This window comes from Phyllostomus hastatus, unplaced genomic scaffold, assembly GCF_019186645.2.
Source record: "Phyllostomus hastatus isolate PE091 unplaced genomic scaffold, TTU_PhHast_1.1 phas_contig_254, whole genome shotgun sequence".
Taxonomy (NCBI): Eukaryota; Metazoa; Chordata; class Mammalia; order Chiroptera; family Phyllostomidae; genus Phyllostomus; species Phyllostomus hastatus.
In genome coordinates this window covers 11,299,444-11,321,713 of record NW_025333810.1, presented here as the reverse complement: position 1 = coordinate 11,321,713, position 22,270 = coordinate 11,299,444, and the positions used below count along the sequence as shown (strand labels likewise).

The following is a 22,270-nucleotide window of genomic DNA, read 5'->3' as shown; positions in this document are numbered from 1 at the left end:
AGTCATATTAACAAAGCGTGAGAAGAGACCTGCAAAGCACACCAGAAGCATTATCACAGAAAATGAAGCAATTTTCTCTCTCAGTAACTGGCCTTGCCCTTCATTACCCTATTGGCCTTGTCTAATGTCTCTCGTCCTTGCTGCTTTTCTTTAAAATTGCCTGATATCTTTCAAGCCCTAGATTCATTAGCAAAAACACAGCCAACTGCTCTGTTTTATCTCTGGGTCCCCAGATGTCTGGAGCCTCTAGAGCCAGCCCTTTAATCACCAAGTTGATAAATTAGATGCAGCCCTGGCTACCGCTTTCTTAGTTTTGCCACATTTAAAAATACATATTATTTATTCTTCCTATAACTATTGAGGTAGTAAGCAGTAGTTACAAAGGGGCTCTAATTACATATGAATAAGAAAGAAAATCCAGTTTATTTTTAGATCTGGCTTGTCTCTCCTTACCACCACTCCTTCCCACAGCAAAAGAAATAAGAGCTTTCTTTTTTAGGTTAAGCAATACTGAGAATTAATAGCCACTCTTGTGCTTCTTGTTTCTAACCAAAAGTAACAATACCATAAAACCTGATTTCCAAGAAGACTGCAAGATACAGGAGGAAATTAGCCATGTACAGATCTGCCAAGAGAGTTGTGTAGTATAAATATAAAATGTAAATGCTGACCATTGGGATGCAAGAATAAATCAGGAGCAGGAGAAAATCCCCTACTTCGGACTTCATTTTACAGAGTTTTAGTGAGCTCTCAGAAAATGGATGAAATAGCCAATATATACAAAATGTTACATTTGATTGGAAATGCCAGAATTGTGGTATGTTTATGTATTTTGGGAAATCTTTAAAGTGAGATATTACCACTATATTACATTTAATCAAGATATGCTTATTATAGATAAGGAAAAGATGTAGAAACAGAATTTAAATAAGAGATCAAATGAATAATTTAAACTAAAATGTACAGTAAATGTTGAATGTATTTCAATCGATGCACAAGCTATTTGTATCAGCAATCTTTAGTCTGGGAAATGATAGTCCAGTAAGATTCACAAGGCCTATAAAGGGCAATGAGTGTACTGGCCACACCTCATAACGATCCTGAATGGAATTTTATAAATTACAGGGTTTATTAACAATCCTCTTTATAGTCAATTATTTGTTCCTCAATTGCACTGTAGCCTACAGCAGTAGTGCCTCCGAGTTGGACACACAGCACCTTATATAAGATGATTTAGGCATCCCCGGGGCATCATGGATTTCAAGAATCATGTGGTGGAAAGTTACGCCATTTTCACTTCTCTTTCAGTGTTCATGGTTCTGTCAAGAAAAATGTCTCAGTTTGGTGCTTTATCACTGACAACTCCCTAAACTTGCTACTATCTCTTTTTGGCAAGGAAGAACGGGCCTTAGATTGTGGGCTTTTCACTGGCTGCTGGAGCTAGCTGGAATTAACATTGTTTTGCTTTCAGTAAATTTTATTTTTACGGTTACCTTCTAACTATGAAAAGTGACACTTTTTTCCATTTATGATAATGGTATAACTTCCATCTGAAATACATTCTAAAGGTAATTTAAAGAAAAAAGTAAATAATACAGTTGATAAGGCTCATTGGTATCACAAAAATTGTAGTATTGGTAGTTGAATGACTCGAATTTGGGCAACTCTGGCCTAGAGTAATTCAAAGAGTCCAATGAGGATTAAACTACTACCAAAACTTTGCTTCTGGCATTTGGAAGAATGAGATTTAATAAGTGCTATACCTTCTGTTGGTGGGTATATAAATGTTGCAATTATATTATCTAGTGCTTTTCTGATTTCTCCTCCAACTATTGAGCTTTTGTGATTGGGAATGAGACGTTTAGTCAAGGAAGAATTTAGAGCAAAATAAATTTAAACTAAAAAAAAATTAGTCATTCTAGGCTTGTTAAGCATCTGGTGAGATTTTCTCCAGGCCAGCAGTGAGCAGCCGAGTGTAGGCTGCAGCTAGTTAATACCCAAACTGCTGCCTAGGGTAAAGTTTCCCTTTAGTACTTCGGCTACTTTCCCGTATCTGTAAGGACTCTGGTGTTACAGTGCATTCCCCTAGCCTGGCAATAACCTACACTTGACCCTTGTTGCCCTTTTCTCTCATTCAAACTTTACCTATTCTAAGTCCCAGACCATCATAGCCCAGCTCTCTTCATTAACCGGCTTAGCAATCTGACCTTACTCGAGTCCATTTGATAATAGAACCTAGCCCTGATCACTCTTCCGTTTTAACAACCTCCAATGCTTAAAACCTGATGGATTGGGGATTTTTAAAGCATCCCAGTTCTCCCGATGGGGGAAGTAGTTTCTTAGCTCCTATCAAAGTCATGTGTAGGTAATTTTATGTACTGAAAAAATTATTGCTGATGACAGTAATAAAGGGAGAAAAATAAGCTTCCCTTCTTTCCCTGACTCCTTCACTTGGATTGAATTTTCTCTGCCATTTCTTCAGTACCATTACCATAACAAAAATGTTTTCTGCAGCTTCTCAAACAAAATTTATTACTGGCTCCATAGCACAGTATCGGATGCCAATAAGGAGTTAGAGGCTATTCTAGAGATAGACATAGTTCCTGTCCAAGAACTATCAAATGGCCAGACAGATGAAGCACACACAGACTAGGAAATGCACCAAAAAGCTTTTACGACCACCATTGTCTTCGTGAACAAGGCAAAACTGTGCACAGCAGATTTTAGAGAAAGATATTAGGCAACTGAAGACAACTTGGCTGAACACATCAAGGACACAGCACTTGGAAATCGTTTTTCAGTCCCTTTTCTGTAGTCCTTCCCTTCAGGACCAATATTACAGCAGTCGTATATCACTTGACAGGGAGGAAGAAGAAAGTGAGGGATGTTTGGCACAGGGCTCATATTTAAAATTTTTGTGGACATGCTGGCAAACTCAGGTCTTTTTATTTTTTTAACAGCCTGAGCTTTATTTTTAAAAAATTAAGCCTGTGATAATTTGCATAGCTTTTAAAGTAAAACCTGCAGCATCACAGCCATTTCTAAATGTGATGGTTGATCAGGACAGTCTTAAGAGAATTCGGAGACAGGACTTCCGTCTGATGAGGAGGCCTCTTAATGGGAGGGACAAGGAGCGCTCTGCCTTCGACCTGACAATCTGACCATTAACTGACCCAGTTAGGAACACGCATGGTCAAGGCCAAGGACACTAAGAAATGGGAAATTGTTCGCTATTGTTCCAAAAACCCTTTTGAATTAGAGTTCACTTATTTCTATTTTTGAGGGTTGGAGGAAAAGTATCCTACAAAGGTCACAAGAAATATGGTATCAAGTTGCTGTTATTGCTGATAAAATGAAAAATAAAATACAATTGTTAAAATTCAGCCCATTAGTATTTTTTCATTTGTAAATTATGCTAACTAAACCATAATGATTCAGTATCATTTTTATTACTATCTGTTAAACTATTTTAATCTCCACAAGTTTAGAATGGGTCTAACGGTAAAAAATGTTTGTAGGAATAATTAGCAGCACATTATTTAAGGGTAGAAGAGGATTGCTGGAAAAAATACAGACCACCCACTTATATTTGAATTTCAAATAAACCATGAATAATCGTTTATTTAGTGTAAGTATGCCCCACATATTACACAGGACATACATATACTAAAATATTGTCTGAAGTTTAAATATAACCAGCTGTTCTATATGGAAGAGATTCCTGATAACTTATTCAGTGAGAATATAAGATTTAATCTCTGGATTACATTTGCCCTTTAACTCTTAGAATAAACCATGTAAGAGGAATTGAAGTAAAAATTTCATTCTGTTAAAAATATTTAATTTCAGAAAGTTACCACTAAAAGTAAATGTGTTTGAAATATAGTCTAAATGATCATCACTAAAAGGAGGATTTCACATGCCACTTCTAAGTATGGAGGGCTCAGAATCAATCTGTTCCTAAACACAGGCATGGTTACAACTTAATCCTTCCTAATTTTATTTAACCTCAGGTTTTAATCAACTGTATGTTATCCATATTATTTTTCCTTTGTGTGGTTCTTTATTTTTTTTCCCATTTCTCATTTCCATGGCTTTGAAGGGGATAAACTGGAATCCAAAAAGCACTACAAAATAACACTTAAATATTGGTGACAGTAACCTTAGTCTCAAAGAAAGGCAAAACAACGACCCTCCTCCATTTCTTTCTTCATGCATTCAACACTCAGCAAACCTGTGTTGCATACAAGCCTTACGCTGAGTGTTACAGCATAAGCCTTGCACTCAAGATGCTACAGTTTGGCAGGGGCCATGCACAGGTGACCTCCTGGAGAGCTGATGGGGCAGAGTGAAGTCTGAGAGTAAAAGAAGTGAAGTGAAAGAGGGCGGGCCGAGTGCTGAGAGAGGATAAAGGGAGACACAACTCATTCCAAGTTGGGGGCTCAGGGAAAGCCTTGAACCTCTTGAAGGAAAAGGGGTAACTATATTCCAAGCTAAATAAGTGACATGCCAAGACACAAAGCTGTTAAAAGAGAACATAATGATAAAGAAGCACATAGTGAGCTGTGCCGAAAGTGATAAAGTATAGAGGGCCAGAATGGGAATGATACTGAAATGGTAGCGTGGAGACTCAAAAGTCAGACTAAGGCATTTTGGCTCAAGCTGTAGGCAGTGGGGGATAGGAAGGCAGATGAATGGAAAGGGACAAAGTGAGGTAGGAAAGAGGGAAAGATGGAGATCAAGAGACTAATAAATGATAGGGATATAATAAATTGATTATTCAATCACATCAGGTTATTAATTACATACACAATAAATTTGGGACATAAAATTTTGCATCACTTTTGGATCTGAAGTGTCTGCAAATCACTGGCATTTCCCTAGCAGATGCTCCATGCCAAGCTAAAAGCTGTGTCTTAGGTAAACCCCCCAGCAAGCTGACCTCCAGCTGTGGGCTTCTCTATCACTTTAGTTAAATACTGGGGTGCCTGGCATATGGCAGAGTTTTCATCCAGAACAGAGATTTCTTTTAATCAGGGAGACTGAGAAAGAAATGAAAATATAATCCAGGGAGCCACCATTTATTTTTGCTATATTATTTCTTTGTCACTTACCAAAAAAGGAATTTATTTGTAGTCTGGCTTTTCTTTGAAAAATTGAGAAAAATAATTTTGTGAGGTTAGGGGTGGGGCTCTTAAACACGTGATGTGGGAGGTCCCGTGGGCCTGTGTGCCGGGAAGGAGGGACGAGGGCTGAGAAGCCCATGTCGAAGGCTGTAATTGTCCTTCCAGCAGTGCCGGCAGAGACGTAGATTTGATCTAATTAATTGGGTATCCTCTTGGGGACTTGCTGAATTTATCTAAAGTCTGGATGAGATTATTGTGGAAGGGTAGAAGAAGAAATAAGTTAAATGCCAGCCATATAGAAAGCTGTTTCATCTCCCAGCCTCTCTGAATCTGCACACCAATATTTTAACTTCCTTTTTAGAGATACTAACTCAACCTTTTTTTTTCAACTAGCATCCATTTTTCTTTTCTTTTTTTTTTAAGTGTAAGACTTAAATTATGATTATGGGGACTTGAATTTTTCTTTTAAAATCAACAACTTAAACCCTAGGGTATTTAAAAACTCAACTCACCTACCAGAGGGGCTTCTTACCTTTAATGTGTAGCCACTTTTTCAAGCCGCTCCACCATGGACATGAGTCCATTTTTGCCCCCACCCTGTTCCTGAAAATCCATTCCCACTCTCTCCCATCTTATGCACAAACACACACACAGCTTTCCGACAGCTTAATGGAACTTCTAAGGATTGCAGGGGCTGGGTTAGGCATGATCTTATTAACTGAACATCTGGAGTAGTTACAAATTTACTCTTTATTGGTTCAACTGCATTGTGTTCATCTAAAATTTTTTTGTCCTAATGGTGAAACTGTGAAAAATCATTTGTATTTAGAATCATGTATAATAATGGAAAAATAACATTAGCTTTGTAATAAAACTTTCTGATAACCTCATTTCCTGGAGTTAAAAAAAAAATGATTGTTACAAGTTTGATTTTGCATTACCTTCCTGCTCCATAGACAAAGTAGTCTAGCAAGGGCAAAAAGTGGACACAGGGACATTTCCTGAGAACATTTCTCTTTTCTTGACATAGGATAATAGCCTCGAAAGCTGCAAGAGTTGCTCACAATACATAACTCATGCCACTGTCACAGAGAGAAAGGCAACGGGAAAGCAGTGTTCTTGGGCGGGTCCCAGGGAAGTACAGGCTGCGCAGGTTCTAGGGCAAGTCCTGCGAGGTGAAGAGGCTGTGCTGCGGCCCGAAAGGGTCCGCAGACACAGCATCACGGACCAATTCCCCAGCACCTCCCGTCCTCGAAGGGCCCCGCGGTGAACTAGTCAAATGCAGTTGGATATATCCCAATACACTGGATGGGATAATCACCCGTGTCAGGAAGCTCATTACGAGCAGTGTGGCGGTTTGCCGTCCTTGATAAGTTATTTCTTAAGCTCTCAGAAGTCTACCGCCTGATAACTGTCTTTGTGAAAAGATTCATTTTTAATGGGATAACAAGAATTTCCCAATTATTTTAAAATTTTGTATTTCTTTCAAGGATGCATTCTTTTTCAAAAATGTATCTGCAATTACATTTCTTCGAGGAAGACAGGGCAGTCATTAGGAACCGTACAGTAATAATGGGAGTTCAGCGCAGTCACCACTGGCAGGGCTTTATGAGGAGGGAAGATGATGTCGAGAAATTTATAGGGCAGCAAACTGCATTATGCCTAACCTTTTGGACATATTAAAGCTTGTCATTTCCAGTCTTACAGCTTCTTGTTATTCATAAATAATAGATAACACTGGACACAATCATCTGACATTTGTTAAGGTAATAAATATCCTCGGAGTGCCGATGGGTCTTGCACTCCATGATTTAAAAGCACACAGCAGAAATTTAATGTAATTTAAAATATCTTATATAATTCTATGGATTTGCAGATTCAGTTCAACTCAGCAGTTCTGTAAGCACTGTGCTCCAATGAGTGCACTAGGCGTTTTCATAATTACTGTGCTAGGTGTTTGTATTATTCTAACTCGGGAATGAAACATGAGCTCAGGTCCTTCCTTCAGTCCAGAAATAAAAAGGAAAATAATCTTCCTGAGTCTCTTATTCTCTTGCCTGATCATACAAAGACAAAGGGGAAATGTTGCTGGGTGCTGTGTGCAGTTCTGAGTGGAGCTGATTTTGAGGTGACATGAGGTGCAGGCCCTTCAATAGTGAGCCACCACTGAGATTCCGCTGCTTTTCTCCCTGGGACCTGATCCTGACTGGGCTTGTCCAATCTAGGATATAGCTGATGGCCCCTGTGACACAGATGGGGAGCACCTGAAACTTCCCTCCACATCTTCGTGATGGGGCAAAGAAAGAGACCACCAGCATTTTTTCCAGCAGCTTTTGGCTGGAGCACACTGGGCTGATTCTGTCACAGGAGTGGTGGTGACACAGTGCTTCAGGCCATGTCAGGCTTTTGTCAGGTCCCAGGGAAAAGTGTTAGGGATTAGCCTTTCAATAAAATCACATCGATTCTGTATTCTTTGTCAGAATAAGGTAACCACAGTAAAGCAATTGTCATACACGAGGCCCACTAAAGACTCAGACTCTGAGCAACAAGGAAGACTGCATTTCCTCATCTAAAATCTGGTTACATGCCACCTCGATGGTGTCTGAGGTTGGACTTCAAAGGTAAACACCTAGATGCTTTTTCCAGAATACTATTCATGTCATTTAGGACAGTGCTTCTGACTCTTTCGTGAACATAAGGATCATCTGGAGGCCTTGTTAAAACACAAATTTCTGAATTCCAACTCCAGAGATTCTGACTCAGAAGGTCTGGGTAGAACCCAGGTATTTCTATTTATAGCAAGTTACAGGTGATGCTAATGCCAGGTAGCACTGATTTAGGAGAATTTCCCCATTGCTATGGACCAACTTATTGAAAGTCACTCTCCAAGATTGTGTTGTATTTTTTAATCCTTACTTTCCACTCTTAGCTAACACAGTTGAACCCTACCAAAGTGTTGGGTTAAAATAGTCTATCTTGGACCCTGTTGAAGGCAGGCTAACTTGTCGTAAATTCTAGAAACACTTCCCTTACATTATTAATTGAGCTTGAACGTGTTTCTGCAATGCCAAGTACTTTAAATGCATTCATTTACTTAATCTATTTAAGTTTTCCAACAACACTTATAGCCAACACTACTGGGGCTTAGACTGGGTGACCTGCCCAACATCACACAGCTAGTTAGTTATAAAGCCAATACTGAAACCCAGGTCTTTATGACTTGAAAGTTTGCTCTTAACTACCAACACTCAGCCTCACCTATAACCTAGGTCCTAAGAACTGTATTTCTAGTAAGTTTAATTTGTCAGTTTTAGGAGTATTCAAACAGACTATTTCCTCGTATTTGTTTTATCTTTGCTTTGTAAAGAAAAAGAGAAGCCTGCAAATAATACAAAGAATCACCTGAATGTCACAATTTTATAAGAATATCCCGTTATCCATTTTGTAGCTTTGATGCTTTGTGAGAGAGCCAAGGAAGAAGATGCGACCAGGAACTTGGATAATAGAGATGCTTTGTCTGGTTTCACAAATTACTTAGATGTTAGGTTTCTAGTGTTATTAGAAAGAAAACCTCAAAAAGGAGAAAAATAAACCATGCAAATACTGCTAAAACCTTGCACACCTGAAAGAATCACTGCCTTTGCAAAGACGGTGAGAGTTCTAACATGGAACCTCAGACCAACATCCCAGGGCATGGTTTTTAAGAGGTAACTTATCGTGACTCCCAGTCCAGACCTCAACCCCTGCCCTGGGTGGAGCGTTCCCATCTCAGCGCCCAATCTGAAACAGTGGAGCAGAGGAGGACAGTGAACTGAGCACTCCTGTTGGCACAGAGAGGGGAATGAAGCTGTTTCTCCCCCCAAAATCGGAAATCAAATGAGTTTCATGCTCATTCTCCCTTTTCTTCCTGGATTGGCCTCCCAACACCAACGAAATGCATCCATTTCCAAGGTGATAAAACGGGAAGTGGATTCATCCAGTCAATCACAGTCAGCACTATTTCAATATGTAAATTTTGAAAAAGTAGCTTCTGAGTTGAGGATATTACACAGCCAGCAAGCTGCCTCTACTCTGGTGTGACCAATCACTTGACCACCTTGATGACCAAGGCCCCTCCAGCACCGAATCCTCAGTCTTCTGTTGGCATGGGGTCGGGGGGGGGGAATAAAATAAAAGAAAAAGGAACATTTGAGTTGTAAATTCTGAGCCCATTTCCATGGCTCCTGAAGTTTTAGTTTATTCCTAAACCATCTGGTTCACATTATGCCGTAAGACAAGAAGAAGGCTGCTTCCTGCCCAGATAACCGCAGAGAGCTCCCACTGCACTTTCAGTGTGGTCATCACTGCTGGCGGGGGCATGGCTGTGAGGCTAGATGGTCTCCAGTTAGGGTTTTCCCCCTATTTATTTTCTTCTCTCCTTAGGAGGGATTACAGCAGGCCCTCTGTGGTTAGCGGCCATGATGCTTGGCCCGTGATTAGTTCATTCATACTGCCTTGCAGGGTTGTAAGCCTGGCATTTTGTTGCAATAAGATTTTCAAACGAGAAAAACTGGGTTGTTAGATTCCATTCACCCAAGTTGTTATGAAGATTTCAAGGAAATTGTAGGCTTGTCTTACTATAAAGCAGAATCAAGAGTCTATTTTTAGGGGATACTACTCCAGGGCTTTTCTTGGTGTTTTGCCATCTTTCTTAGCTCTCAGATCCAACACGAGAACCCTGCTCTGGCTCAGCAGTGGAGGAAATGTCCATCCTCCTTTTTGCCTTTGCAGATTTCTCTACACGACACAGAGAGGCTTTGTTGTCTTTGTGGTTACCAGGTCTGATTTACACAGATGCCTATTAATCACTTCACTATGGAGACAGACACATCCATCATATCACAGCAGCTCTGAAACGGGCAATCCAGTGAACAGGGGTGAGGGGGAAGTATGCACTTAACCATTTCAAGGTACTGGATGCCTAGGTTTCATGTACTTAGCAAAATAATTGGCAACAGATGGGTAGGGCTCTTCCTTGTTATTTAGCTTAGAAATCAGAGCAATTAACTTTATATAGGGTTTTTTGTTTGTGTTGATTCTTTTCCTTTTTTTGAAAAGGATAACATCTATTTCTGTAGGATGCAGGGGATAAATATAGTTGAAGACTATTTTAATTTTAAAAATAGCAATTATGGATTCATGTAGACTAGCTGTGCTTTTATTACAATGGTGTTGACTCTCTGAAGCCAGTTTTTCAATCATGGATTCAATGTGGAGCAAGTAAGCTGAATGTCAGCATTCTTGGGAAAGGAGACCCTTGGAATTGCAGGCAACCTAACCAAGAACGTTCCTTTCAAAATGGGCACCTCTTCTAAATATCTTTTTCAGTCATTCAAGGCTATCACAACCTGATTCCAAATGGTGTTTAGAGCTAACTCTTATTACCTCTCTACAAATACTCATTTACGATTTACTTAACACATATTTAGTGAGCACTCTTTATGTCTGGGGATTCAGTGGCAAATCTCTCCCTCCTAGAGCAGCCTAGGTGGGGGTAAAAAAAAAAAACAGACATAAAGCGAATATCATAAGCGTGATGATTTCAGGATAGAGTTCAGGACACTTGTAGGAGGAAGAGCTGACCTACTCTGAGGGAGCTGGACAGGACTTCTCCACTTAAGCTGAGACCTAAAAGAGAGAGTCAGGAATAGAAGGTGGAACAGCCTGTGTGAAAGCCCAGAGGCAAGCTCAGAGTGCAGCACGGTGCCAGGTGTGCAGAGCAGAGGAGACGAGAAGGGAGTTGGACCATTCAGTGTTAACGAGCACAGCCTTCATTTCCTTCCCTCCATGCCTTAGCTCTGGCTGCTCTCTCCACTTCAGCTGACATCATCTGCATTCTTGAGGCTTGTCTCAAATGCCACCTCCTACATAAAGCCTTTGCCCATATTGAAGTGGAAGCAGTGTATCTCATGGTGCGCCCGCACTTTAGATATAGTTCATGCGTAAGCATCTGCCTCCTCCTCCCCTCCTGGACCACACAGGGTTATGCCATCTTCACCTTGGTCTCCCCAGCACCAAGCACAGCGCTTTAGTCCGTGCTCAGTAAATGTTTGCTGAAGACAGCCACAGCGATGCTTGGAGCTGAAACCTTTGTTATACTAGGAGAGTGACAGAAACGGCACTGAGAACATCACAATCCAGACCCCGGTGCTGGGCTCCCCATGCTCACTAGGCAATTGCAGAGAACCTGCAAGCAGGGCTACCAGAAACCAACTTTTAAAGAATTCGATGTTTGAAATGTCAGAATGCACTGACATGGTCATCATAGGTAAAATCAGAACTCCGTTGGACTTCCTCTTTTACAGCTTATAATTATTCTTATCTGAATTACATATGGTAGGGCCTGGAGGGTGGGGTTGTTCATGATCTTTTCATTGCTTCAATCCTAAAACCCCTCAAACTGCCCCTCTGAGACCTCTTTCCAGCATCTGAAAACTCTCATCTCAGGGGGGAAAAAAACAATGGAGCTTCTATTCTTTCTCAGTTCTGCCCATTTAGTCATGATTTCAGAGAAATCTCTGAGCCATTGTGTGCCTTGCTTCCTGCAATAGGAAGGTGGAAAGAATAAACCATTTAGCACTTCATGACTGGTGAGAAATAGCTCGTGGTTAATGAATCAATGCTAAGGATTTTTCAGAAACTGTTTTCATTACTAATGCCCTGTTTTCGATTGGTGAGAGCAGAAAACCCAGGGATTGGTAGAGAAAGGCATTTCCACACCCTAGAGTAGAGAAACCAACTCTGATTGGTCATTCCACGGTGTTGGGAAACCTGGGTGGCACCCTCACCACCGAGCAAAGGCCCTTCCACTGCCCAGGGCTGCCCTGTGCCCTCTGCACAGAGGCATTGGTTTTGAATGATTCGAGTCCACCTGAGCACTCAGTTGTTACAGACAACCCATTCGCCCTCATTGTCTGTTCTGGAATCATCCTAGAATGAATTTCTTTTCATTTTTTAAAAATAGTTTATTTTGTTATGTTGAACAAATACTGAGCACTTTTACAGATTTCTGTTGTCTAATTAATGTTGGTATGATTTTATCCTGTTATATGATTGGAGGTACGTTTCAGTGACTTCAGAAGCAAGGTTACGGTCACTCCAAAAATGATGCACCAAGTTTAGAAGTCCATTAAAAACTTGTCTCTGCCTGGCACTACAAACCCATTTGTTTAACAATCATTTACTTAGTGCTCTGGGGATGGTGAGTTTGACCCATGCATATAATATTTGGTGCCTTTCCTCAAGGAGCTGATTGCAGGATCACTGCCCCATGAGAAAGAAGTCTAACTATAATCACGGCTTTTTTTAACAGTTCCCACTTTTGTTGTTTCACTTATTTCAAAATTCAGGACCAATAGGCAGTGTCTTCTTATGTTGCCTTGCCATATTATTCTTTGGCAACATTTGGACAGCACAAAGTTTTGATCTGGGAAAAACTGTCCTGTCCCCTCTCCCACAGGAGGCCCATAGCAAGGGAATCCACTGGAGCAGCCCTGACTAGGTTTTAAGCCCTTGGGGAGGTACTAACCCACCACTTCTCTCCTGTGGCTGTTTTTGATCTTTAGATCTGTCCTGCAAACTATGACATCTAAGCTCTTTCTTACTCATTACTTCATTTGCTTCTTGCAACAACTTAATAAGGATGGGTTAACCCCACATAACAGATGAAAAAACTGAGGCCCAGAGACATTAAGTCACTCGCCAAAAGGTCGCCCAGCAAGCAGTAAGCGGAAGCCTGAGACTCCAGGCCTTCAGAGACCTCTAGTGCAGCGTGCACAACTCCCAGCCTCTCTGGCGATCTGTGTGTTCAGTCCTTCGCTGTGACCAGTGTATAGCAGAGATGACTTAATCATTTCCATGAATGCCCCTCTGCGCTTTTTCATGATATAAGGAAAAAGCTTTAAGTTTAGAAGGGATTTTCTGAAAATGATTTTTAACTTCTTCTTGACAGCACATCCAACTTAATCTCTGACCTGTTTTCTAATTTTTGATTGGCGTTTCTGAATTTCCACAAGCAGGTGAGGGAAGCCACGTGCTTCAAGATAGATATCTCAAAGTTGAAGAGATGCGGAAAGGTTTTTAAGGGCATTATTTACAAAACAAAATGAGATGGGGGAACTATCTGAGAAACCATTTTTCTCAAAAGTCAGACCTTGCTTGATTCATTAACAACTAAAAACCTGAACCCGAAGTACCCACTAAAAAAGAGTTTTTCCCAGTGAAAGAGCAGGTGGTTTCCATGAGTCTAAGATAGTTGAGCACTTTCAGACATGAAAGATGAATGGAAGTTAAGAGTACAGTTAAGAAGCAGTGGACAAACTTGAAAATTTTGCAGTCTTCTCAATTAAACAATGAATGAAAAACAAAACAGACTATTCTAGCCTTATTCTTTTCATGTTCCTCTTAAACGGAGAGGGCAATTTAAATTACAACATTCCAAAGCCATCTGGACAGGTACCTATTATGAGTATGCATTTATTGGAAAGACACAGCTCCCGTGAATATGCTTGCCTGAAAGGGATTTATGAAAAACCCTTCTCTATGAAAAAAACTTACCCAGCCCTGGCTGGTGTGGTTCAGTGGATTGAGCACCGGCCTGAGAACCAAAGGGTCGCTGGTTCGATTCTCAGTCAGAGCACATGCCTGGGTTGCAGGCTGGGTCCCAGTGGAGGGGGGCGGGGGGGCGGCACATGAGGGACAACCACACATTGATGTTTCTCTTCCTCCTTTCTACTCTGTCTAAAAATAAAATAAATAATGTCGCCCCACAGAGATCACCAAATCAATGAGGGAAATTAAAACCATTTTATTCAGTTTACATTTTTTTACCATTATATGTAAGTGGTTAGAAATGATATTCAACAGAACACCATACACAATCAAAATTAAAAGAAAAGCAGTGCTGTTTTAGCATTACAACAAGGAAATACAGATTTAGGGAAGAAATTTTCATTAGCGCAGTTCCTTGGTGGCTGGGTACTAAAACATATTTGGGCACAAAGACATTCCACTGTTCAAGGAGCTCCACAACATAAAAGGTGTGAGTTATACCTGAAGGTCCTGCTGGCTTTTTGCTTCTCAGTTTCTACCCCTTAAAAATTCATAAAGATGAATGTAGAAATATTTGAAAAGTGTCACATTTGGAAATGATTCAGTGTCTTACTGTCTTACACACCCTTTCCGGGGGATGCATGAATTGCCTCTTCTACTTTTCATTATCAAGGGCACTTATTTAATCACAGAATCTTTCTTTCTCAAGAGATCTTGGCTGCCTCTATTTATTCCTCACCTGAAGTCACAATCCTTTGTTACTGGACAATCATTTCCACAGCAACCAACTGTGATGTCACAACTGAGCGGGGAAAGGGGGCTATTTAGAAAGGAAGGAGGATGTATCTTCTCAGGCTAAGGTTTCTGAGTTTAAAAGCCGTCACTTCACTCATCAGAATATTCTAGCAGAAAAACCCCAAGACAAAGCTGCATTTCTTCAGGGCCTCAGCTGTGACATAAGACAAGCATTTCAGCAGAAGTTTAAGGGTTGTTTCGTGGCTTTGGGAAGGGGTAGAGATTTTTATTTCATTTCATTCTAATTCTGTGCCACTGATATCTGCCAGAAAAATACATTAAACATATCCCTGAAAGAGTTGATTTAGTAGATGAAAAATATGTCCCCTGGGCCCAGAGAAGGGACATTTTCTGTCTTCCTATCAGTTTCCATCACAGGAGCAGTGTTTACATTCCCTCAGCCCGTGCAGCGCCGCTCATGTATTCATGTTCCTTCACTCTCCAGAGGCAGGAATCGAAGTAGTTGAGATTTTATTTTTTAGCTACCGCATCAGGCACTTAAGATCTGACGTTTGTGATGCATGTTCTCACTTGGTATTAAAAATAAAAGCTTCGGTGTTTGCATGTGATTAGAGTCTTTCAGCGAGGGGGCTGATTAAGCAGGAACGGGGACGCTAACTTTCTTCAGAAACTGTATCCTGGTTAATGTGGTGTGAGATTATTGATGGGTGTAGTCACATAGTTTTTATTAAATTGAGGAGATTAGCTCTAATGAAAAATCTCTGTGACAGCAAAATCTAGCTGTAATAATGAGACCTGACACTTCTCAAACCCACTTCAGGGCCCCCGGTGGTCCCCTTTTCTACATATCCTTTCAGTTCACGTCAGGGAAGAGCTTGATTCAAATATTCAACATATTTACCTGGAATTGGGTGTGTGTGTTTGTGTGTTTTTTCTTTTGAGAGTTAATGCAAAAAACATACATTTGTAATCTGTGGGCTTTAGCTATTTCCTTTCACTATAAATGACACATACTGTCCTTCCTCCAGTTGCTTAGAAAACAAACTTAGCTTTTCTCCAAATAAAGGCCATTGTGCTGATAAGAAGTCATCAGAAAAGACCCTGGAAGCCTGAAGCATTGTGCGGGTTTGTTCATTTAACGTGGGTGAAATTGCTGCCTCTTCTTTCTGACTCAAAATATCTCAGTTATCCCAATTTTTATGAGGGGCAGATTGGAAAAGGATGAAGAGGGAAAGGGCGTTAAATTTTGGAAACAACTAACTGCCATATTCCACAGAGTAAGTAGAAAGAACAAGCACTTCAGAGAAGCAGCACTTTTTCAGAACAGAAAGAAGGCAACAAATAAAGTCTATTTACATACTTCACAGGGTGGGGGGAGCTGGGGGAGGATTAATTAGTTAATGTTTGGCAAGCTGCGCCTTGATGACAACTTATGCTGAGGTGCTATTGTCACTTATTACTGTTATTAATTAACAGGGTGAGTGCCAAACAAAAATATGCCTCTCGGTATCCTTTCATTTCTTAACACCACATGCGATGTCTATTGCAGGAGTGATACGCGAAAGTTACCTCAAAGGCCATGACCAGCTTGTTCCTGTCACTCTCTTGGCCATTGCTGTGATTCTGGCTTTTGTCATGGGGGCCGTTTTCTCAGGCATCATCGTCTACTGTGTCTGCGACCACCGGCGCAAAGAGGTGTCCACAGTGCAACGCAAGGAGGAGCTCACCCACTCCCGCCGGGGCTCCATGAGCAGCGTCACCAAGCTCAGCGGCCTCTTTGGTGACACGCAGTCCAAAGACCCAAAGCCAGAGGCCATCCTCACACCACTCATGCACAACGGCAAGCTCACCACGCCCGGCAACACGGCCAAGATGCTCATTAAGGCTGACCAGCACCACCTGGACCTAGCAGCCTTGCCCACCCCCGAGTCCACGCCAACACTGCAGCAGAAGCGGAAACCCAGCCGCGGCAGCCGGGAGTGGGAAAGGAACCAGAACCTCATCAATGCCTGCACAAAGGACATGCCCCCCATGGGATCCCCTGTGATTCCCACGGACCTGCCCCTCCGGGCCTCACCCAGCCACATCCCCAGCGTGGTGGTTCTGCCCATCACGCAGCAGGGCTACCAGCATGAGTACGTGGACCAGCCTAAAATGAGCGAGGTGGCCCAGATGGCCCTGGAGGACCAGGCGGCCACCCTGGAGTATAAAACCATCAAGGAGCATCTCAACAGCAAGAGTCCCAACCATGGGGTGAACCTAGTGGAGAACCTGGACAGCCTGCCCCCCAAAGTACCCCAGCGGGAGGCCTCCCTTGGCCCCCAGGGAGCCTCCCTGTCTCAGAGCGGCCTAAGCAAGCGGCTGGAGATGCACCCCTCCTCCTCCTACGGGCTTGACTATAAGAGGAGCTACCCCACGAACTCGCTCACGAGAAGCCACCAGGCTACCACTCTCAAAAGAAACAATACTAATTCCTCCAATTCCTCCCACCTCTCCAGAAACCAGAGCTTTGGCCGGGGAGACAACCCGCCCCCTGCCCCACAGCGAGTGGACTCCATTCAGGTGCACAGCTCGCAGGCGTCTGGCCCAGCCGTGACTGTTTCGAGGCAGCCCAGCCTCAACGCCTACAACTCATTGACCAGGTCGGGGCTGAAGCGCACACCCTCGCTAAAGCCGGACGTACCCCCCAAACCTACCTTTGCCCCCCTTTCCACATCCATGAAGCCCAATGATGCGTGTACATAATCCCAGGGGTGGGGTCAGGTGTCGAGCCAGCAGGAAAGGCGAGGCGCGCACTCGCTCAGCACGGGTCTCAGCCGCCCCCAGTGCGCACCAGACCAAGATGGCCGCAGCAGAGCCCGGGACACTGCGTCCTCGGGGAATTGGGGGGACTCTCCAAGTGGCCCACGTGGTTTGGTGAAGCTTTGCGACGCGGGACTCACCTCCATTCTCTTCCTTCACTCTACCCCCTCCACTCCCTGCAACAGGTTGTACTCACAAAAGACTTAAATTATCATCACAAACATGAGCCAAAAGCACATACCCACCCACACGTGTGCACATTTGTGCACGGACACACACATACACACACACTCACACTCACACAGGTGAACAACTACAACACTGTCCATGACTGCACAGAGCGCTGCCAAACTAGGCTAGCGTTCCAACTTGCAAAACAAATACATTTTTTAAAATCATGCAAGTTAAAAAGACAAAAAAAAATACATTGATAATTCTAACTCAGACTTTTAACAATGGCAGAAGTTTACTATGCGCAGATACTGTGAAGTGCCCACCAGTGTTAACAGCTTTCTGTTATAGCAGATTAATGCCATGCTGGGCGACTATGTCATAGGTTTCTGCTCCTCTCTCTTAATGAAGTAACGTGACCGTTAACGCAAGTAACTTTATTTATTGTTCACCCTTTTTTTCCTTAAGGAACGGACTCTTCCACATACCACCCTATGAACAGCTCTTCAGAAAAGCCCCTTGAAGTCACACTATTTAACATGAAATCCATTAACTGGAATAATTGAGTTTCTTTATTTTTACAATAAATTCACTGAGTAAATAAGTTGGAGCTGGAATTCTGAGCTTTGTGTTTGGACTATGTGGTATCTAGCTGAAGGAGAAAGTTAAGAGGGGAATATTTATTTAAATCTACCAGTCACTTTGCTGGTCAGGTCTCTGTGCTATATAACATGCAAAAAAAAAATAATTAGTTGAAAAGTCCTTCCAGATCCTAACTTCTAAAGCAACCAGGAGAGGAACTTTTAGAATGGCACACCCATGCCCCATTGCTGCCAACATAGCTCTGTCAGTGGTTCCTACTTTCTGTGAAGGCACCAGCTTGTGATGTGCCATCTAATCTCATACTGCATGTGAGACAGCAAACAAAATCCACAAACGGTGTGAACTAATTAATACGCTGGCTGCTACCTTGCATAAACTAATGGTTTGATCACACGGGTTTTTCGTGGGGTTACATCTGTGAATAGCCTGTTTTCCACATGTAAATTTGTGCCTTACACCCTGAGTTGTGTACACTTGTAAAATGTCATGATAAACTTTTTCCTCCTTTTGAAATACAGATATTTATTTAACCCTCCCCCCCACCCCACTCCAGTCCTCTGAAAGATTAGCTGTCCAGCAGATGGAAGAAGAATGCAGTGGTGATGGTTGTAATCTCGCAGCCTGGGAAAGCTGGGCGCACAACACCCTCCGGTTCACCCTTCTAGTTGTGCCAATTCCAACCACCCTTTGGCCATGTTGCCAAGCATGGACCCCAGTGTTGTGGGTGGCAAATTCCTTCTCCCTCGGGGGCTCCCTGCTTCCCTTAAATTCTCAGATCATTTCAACATGGTGATATCCTCATTTCCCAGCAGGAAAAGGCCTGAAGTCCCAGTCCTTATTTCTGCCAGGTCCACTGGCTGGAAAACACGCTGTGTGCGGTTGGGCAGGCAACTGGGAGGAGTCTCCAAGCCGTGTGCTCGGTGCACTCGAGCACTGCACACAAAGAAATGACATGGAAATAGATGCAGGCAGGCTGGACCCTGCTGTGATTAATGAGCAACTCCAAGTACAAGGCCAGCCACAATGGATGCTGCAAAAACCTTGACTGGGGCAAAAGATTTTTAATTTCTAAAAAAATGTCTTTATCCTTTTGTTATGGTTTGTGGGGGTGCACAGGTGTGTGTTTTTCCCCTAGGTTTTTATTAGTGCGAGCACACCGAAGGGACTTTTGTTTACGCTATCATGAACAAAGGAACTCTCAACATACGTAAACTGTGAGCATTACTGGTTATGGTTTTTTTTAAACAGTTAAACATGTTTGATGGTCTCTTTGTCTTTTTGTTTCTAGTTTGATCTGCATTTAGTTTTGTCTTTAAAAAAAGAAAAAACTTCCAAAAAGATAATTTGGGGCAATTTTGAGTTGGCTGGTGAAAAAGGGGTGCCTCGGTAAGCAGAGAGACCGGGTGTGCAGCAAGAGGGCCTTTTGTCCCACCACCTCGTGCCAGTTTGCTATTCAGGGTAGGTCTCTGTTGTTGTTTTTGTGTACTTATACTTTTGTTGTGTTAGTGGAATCAAAGTTCACATCCTGTGAACTCTGTGCCCTGAAACCATGAAGTCTTTTCTAGATAGAAACAGATCATTGTATTTTTCCCTTGGATTTTTTTTTAAATGCAGAACTTAGGAAAGTGATGGGTATATGCTACTGTGCTACCTTCTTCCCCAAGCCTAACTCCCAAGAGTATTGACAGTGCGGTCTCGCTGTCTCATCCTGTGTGGGGGCATCCCTGCCTCAGCTGTGTTATGAAGACCTGTGTCAAAATTACATCCCACCACCCATCACTTATGGTGTTGACCCTAGAGTACCCACATGTGTTGAGTTGGTCTTCTGCATTTAAGTATTTTTCCCTTTTTCTTTTATTTCCCCACTGCATGTGGGGGGAGGGTCCATAAACCCGAGTGTGCCTTTGCTTTCCACCCTTGCTAGACACTGGTAGATACAACAAACTCAGATTTATATTTGTTGTAAAGTTGTAAAAATATTGTGATGTCACCAATTTTCCTTCCATCTCCACATCTCCTAACATCTGATTCACGACTTAATGTATGTTGTAAAAAAGAAAAGAAAAAAGGGAAAAAAGACAAAAAAAAAAAAGCAAGGAAAAAGGCTCTTTATTACTTAAAAGTAATAAAACAAGACTGTTCATTATCTTTCGTGTCTTGGATGCATTTATTTCTCTCTTAACTTTTCCCCTCTTAAACCTCACATTTTGGGGGTAGGATTCTACTTCCATCTTTATATGGCTTCCAAAGAATAAATAACAATGTAGTTAGACCCATTTGTTTGCAGCACCCACACCCTGCCCACCCCCCCCAAAAAAAATTATTGTTGTATTTTCTGTGCCTGCGCCCAGCCTGGAGCAGGATTGTACGGAAGCCAGTGGTAATTAAAAGGCAGGGCACGCGCTGACTCTCTCTATTCATTTTATGCATTTTCTTTTTATGGGCTTGTTCATCATCAAACATTTATGATAGGCTTGATAGTTTGAGAGAGCAAGACTAGGATTTTAGTATGTAGGGTCCACTAAAAATAGATCCTTGCACAGATGTGACTTTAGCTTTTTACATATTAATAAGGTGGAGGGCACCGGATTTCACTCCTTGTTAGCATTTATCTCTTGTAACCCAGAAGACACTGTTGGAGGTAAATCGGGATGCAGCACTTGGTTTTTACTTTGCAGAATAGCATTATGAAATGCCTAGGTCAGGTTTTCCCCTCTGGGATATATTTTTTAAAGTACTTAGATAAGTCCTCGGCTACAGTAGTTTACTTTTGTCCCTCTGAAATAATTTTTAATGCTTTAGGTCAGTTGAGTGTGGAAAGCTTGGGTTGGTTTTCAGTTCACACCTCTAGTAATCCATTTCCCATTGTATTTCTTAAATCCCACCTATTATAGGGTCAGGCATTGTCAGGCACAAAGTTGACTGGAATATAGTTCCTTTCTCCTGTCCTATAAGGAGGGACTGACACGCCTCTGTAATTGCCATTGGGTGGGTTTAACAAAGTGCTGAGGAAGTGGCCCAAAAGTTTGGGGCAGGGGTCTACATTTGAGTTGGTTCTTGCAGAAAGAGTTCTCTGGACATCCACCCTAGGCAGAAGGGATAACTTGGACACAAGCACCAAGTGTGCTGCTATGTTTGGGAAACAAAGGTCTGGCAGGCCTTGAGTGGGGTCTGTGAGAGAGCTAGGTCTTCTTGTACACAAGACCCGACAGTAACATGGAAAATGGATTGGTCCAGGGAGAGGCTGTAGGCTGCTGGGTAGTGTGCCAATAGCATGCCAAATTATTAGGAGCAACACAAGTGAGAACTCCACATCCCACTTAAGGTTCTTTAGGAAACAGCTCTGTGATCATCCCCTTCTGCCTGAAAGAAACTCTCATCTAATGACTGACAGGTCTGCCCTGCCCACTTACACCCAATATAAAACGGAGGAATGACTCACAGCTACTCTGACCCTTTCCTTTTAAAAAACGAGGAAGCTGAGCTCCACTGGGTGAAAGGATGTGCCCACAATCCTAAAGCTGATGGTAGAACAGCTTCGGAAGACAAATCCATCTGTCTTTTGCCTCTCACCCCACACCCACCCCATTCATTCATATCATTAGAGCAATGCTAGCTAGGAAGACCTGAGACTCCCCTCAGCCCAGACAGCATCTCCAGCTTACTCAGCCCTCCTTTCTCCCAGAAAGCCTTTCATACCCACCTCACCCCACCCCCACACATCTGGGCACCCCCAATTCCTCCATCTGGGCCAAGGGAAGGGGGTGGGCTAGAGGCAGACAGTCTCTGCAGTGCAACCTGATACTTGGTATGGTGGCTTCTGCTGCAATCAGCTTTGTTCTGGTCTGGGGAAGAGGCTGAACAGGTGCAGCCTGTATTTTGGCTGGGGCCCCAGGGGTGTCCCTGCTCAGGCTAGAGAAGTGCCTCAGACAACCCAGCTTTTTCATTGTGTTTGCCTGCTCATTACAGGGTTGGCGGTTTCTGCAGGATGTTTTTAAACTGTTGGCCTTCAGGAGTGAATGGCTGTCCCAATACAACCAAGGGGCTAGGTGTTTCATGGGGCCAGAGTTGGCATCTTGGACCTGCCCGCTTTCCTTAAGTGCTTTGTTCATAAATGCAAACTGGTCTTGTTCAGCCTTGCAAGTTGGCAGAAGCCATCGAGATGCCCCAGAAACCACAGTGCCTGGGTTTGACTGCCTGAACAGAAGTTCTTTCAAAGAAAG

General features: G+C 42.5%; 1 protein-coding gene across 4 annotated transcripts in view; it reads left to right on the top strand.

The window, feature by feature from the left end:
- SEMA6A (semaphorin 6A) overlaps positions 1 to 20,193 on the top strand; it is a 125,823-nt gene extending 105,630 nt beyond the window's left edge. For all 4 annotated transcript variants that reach the window (XM_045837968.1, XM_045837964.1, XM_045837967.1 and 1 more), the window contains one exon: positions 16,021 to 20,193. In XM_045837968.1, coding sequence (XP_045693924.1) covers positions 16,021 to 17,216 — 1,196 coding nt within the window. In that variant the 3' untranslated portion in view covers positions 17,217 to 20,193. The remainder of the gene's footprint in view (positions 1 to 16,020) is intronic.
- The last annotated feature ends 2,077 nt before the right edge of the window (positions 20,194 to 22,270 follow it).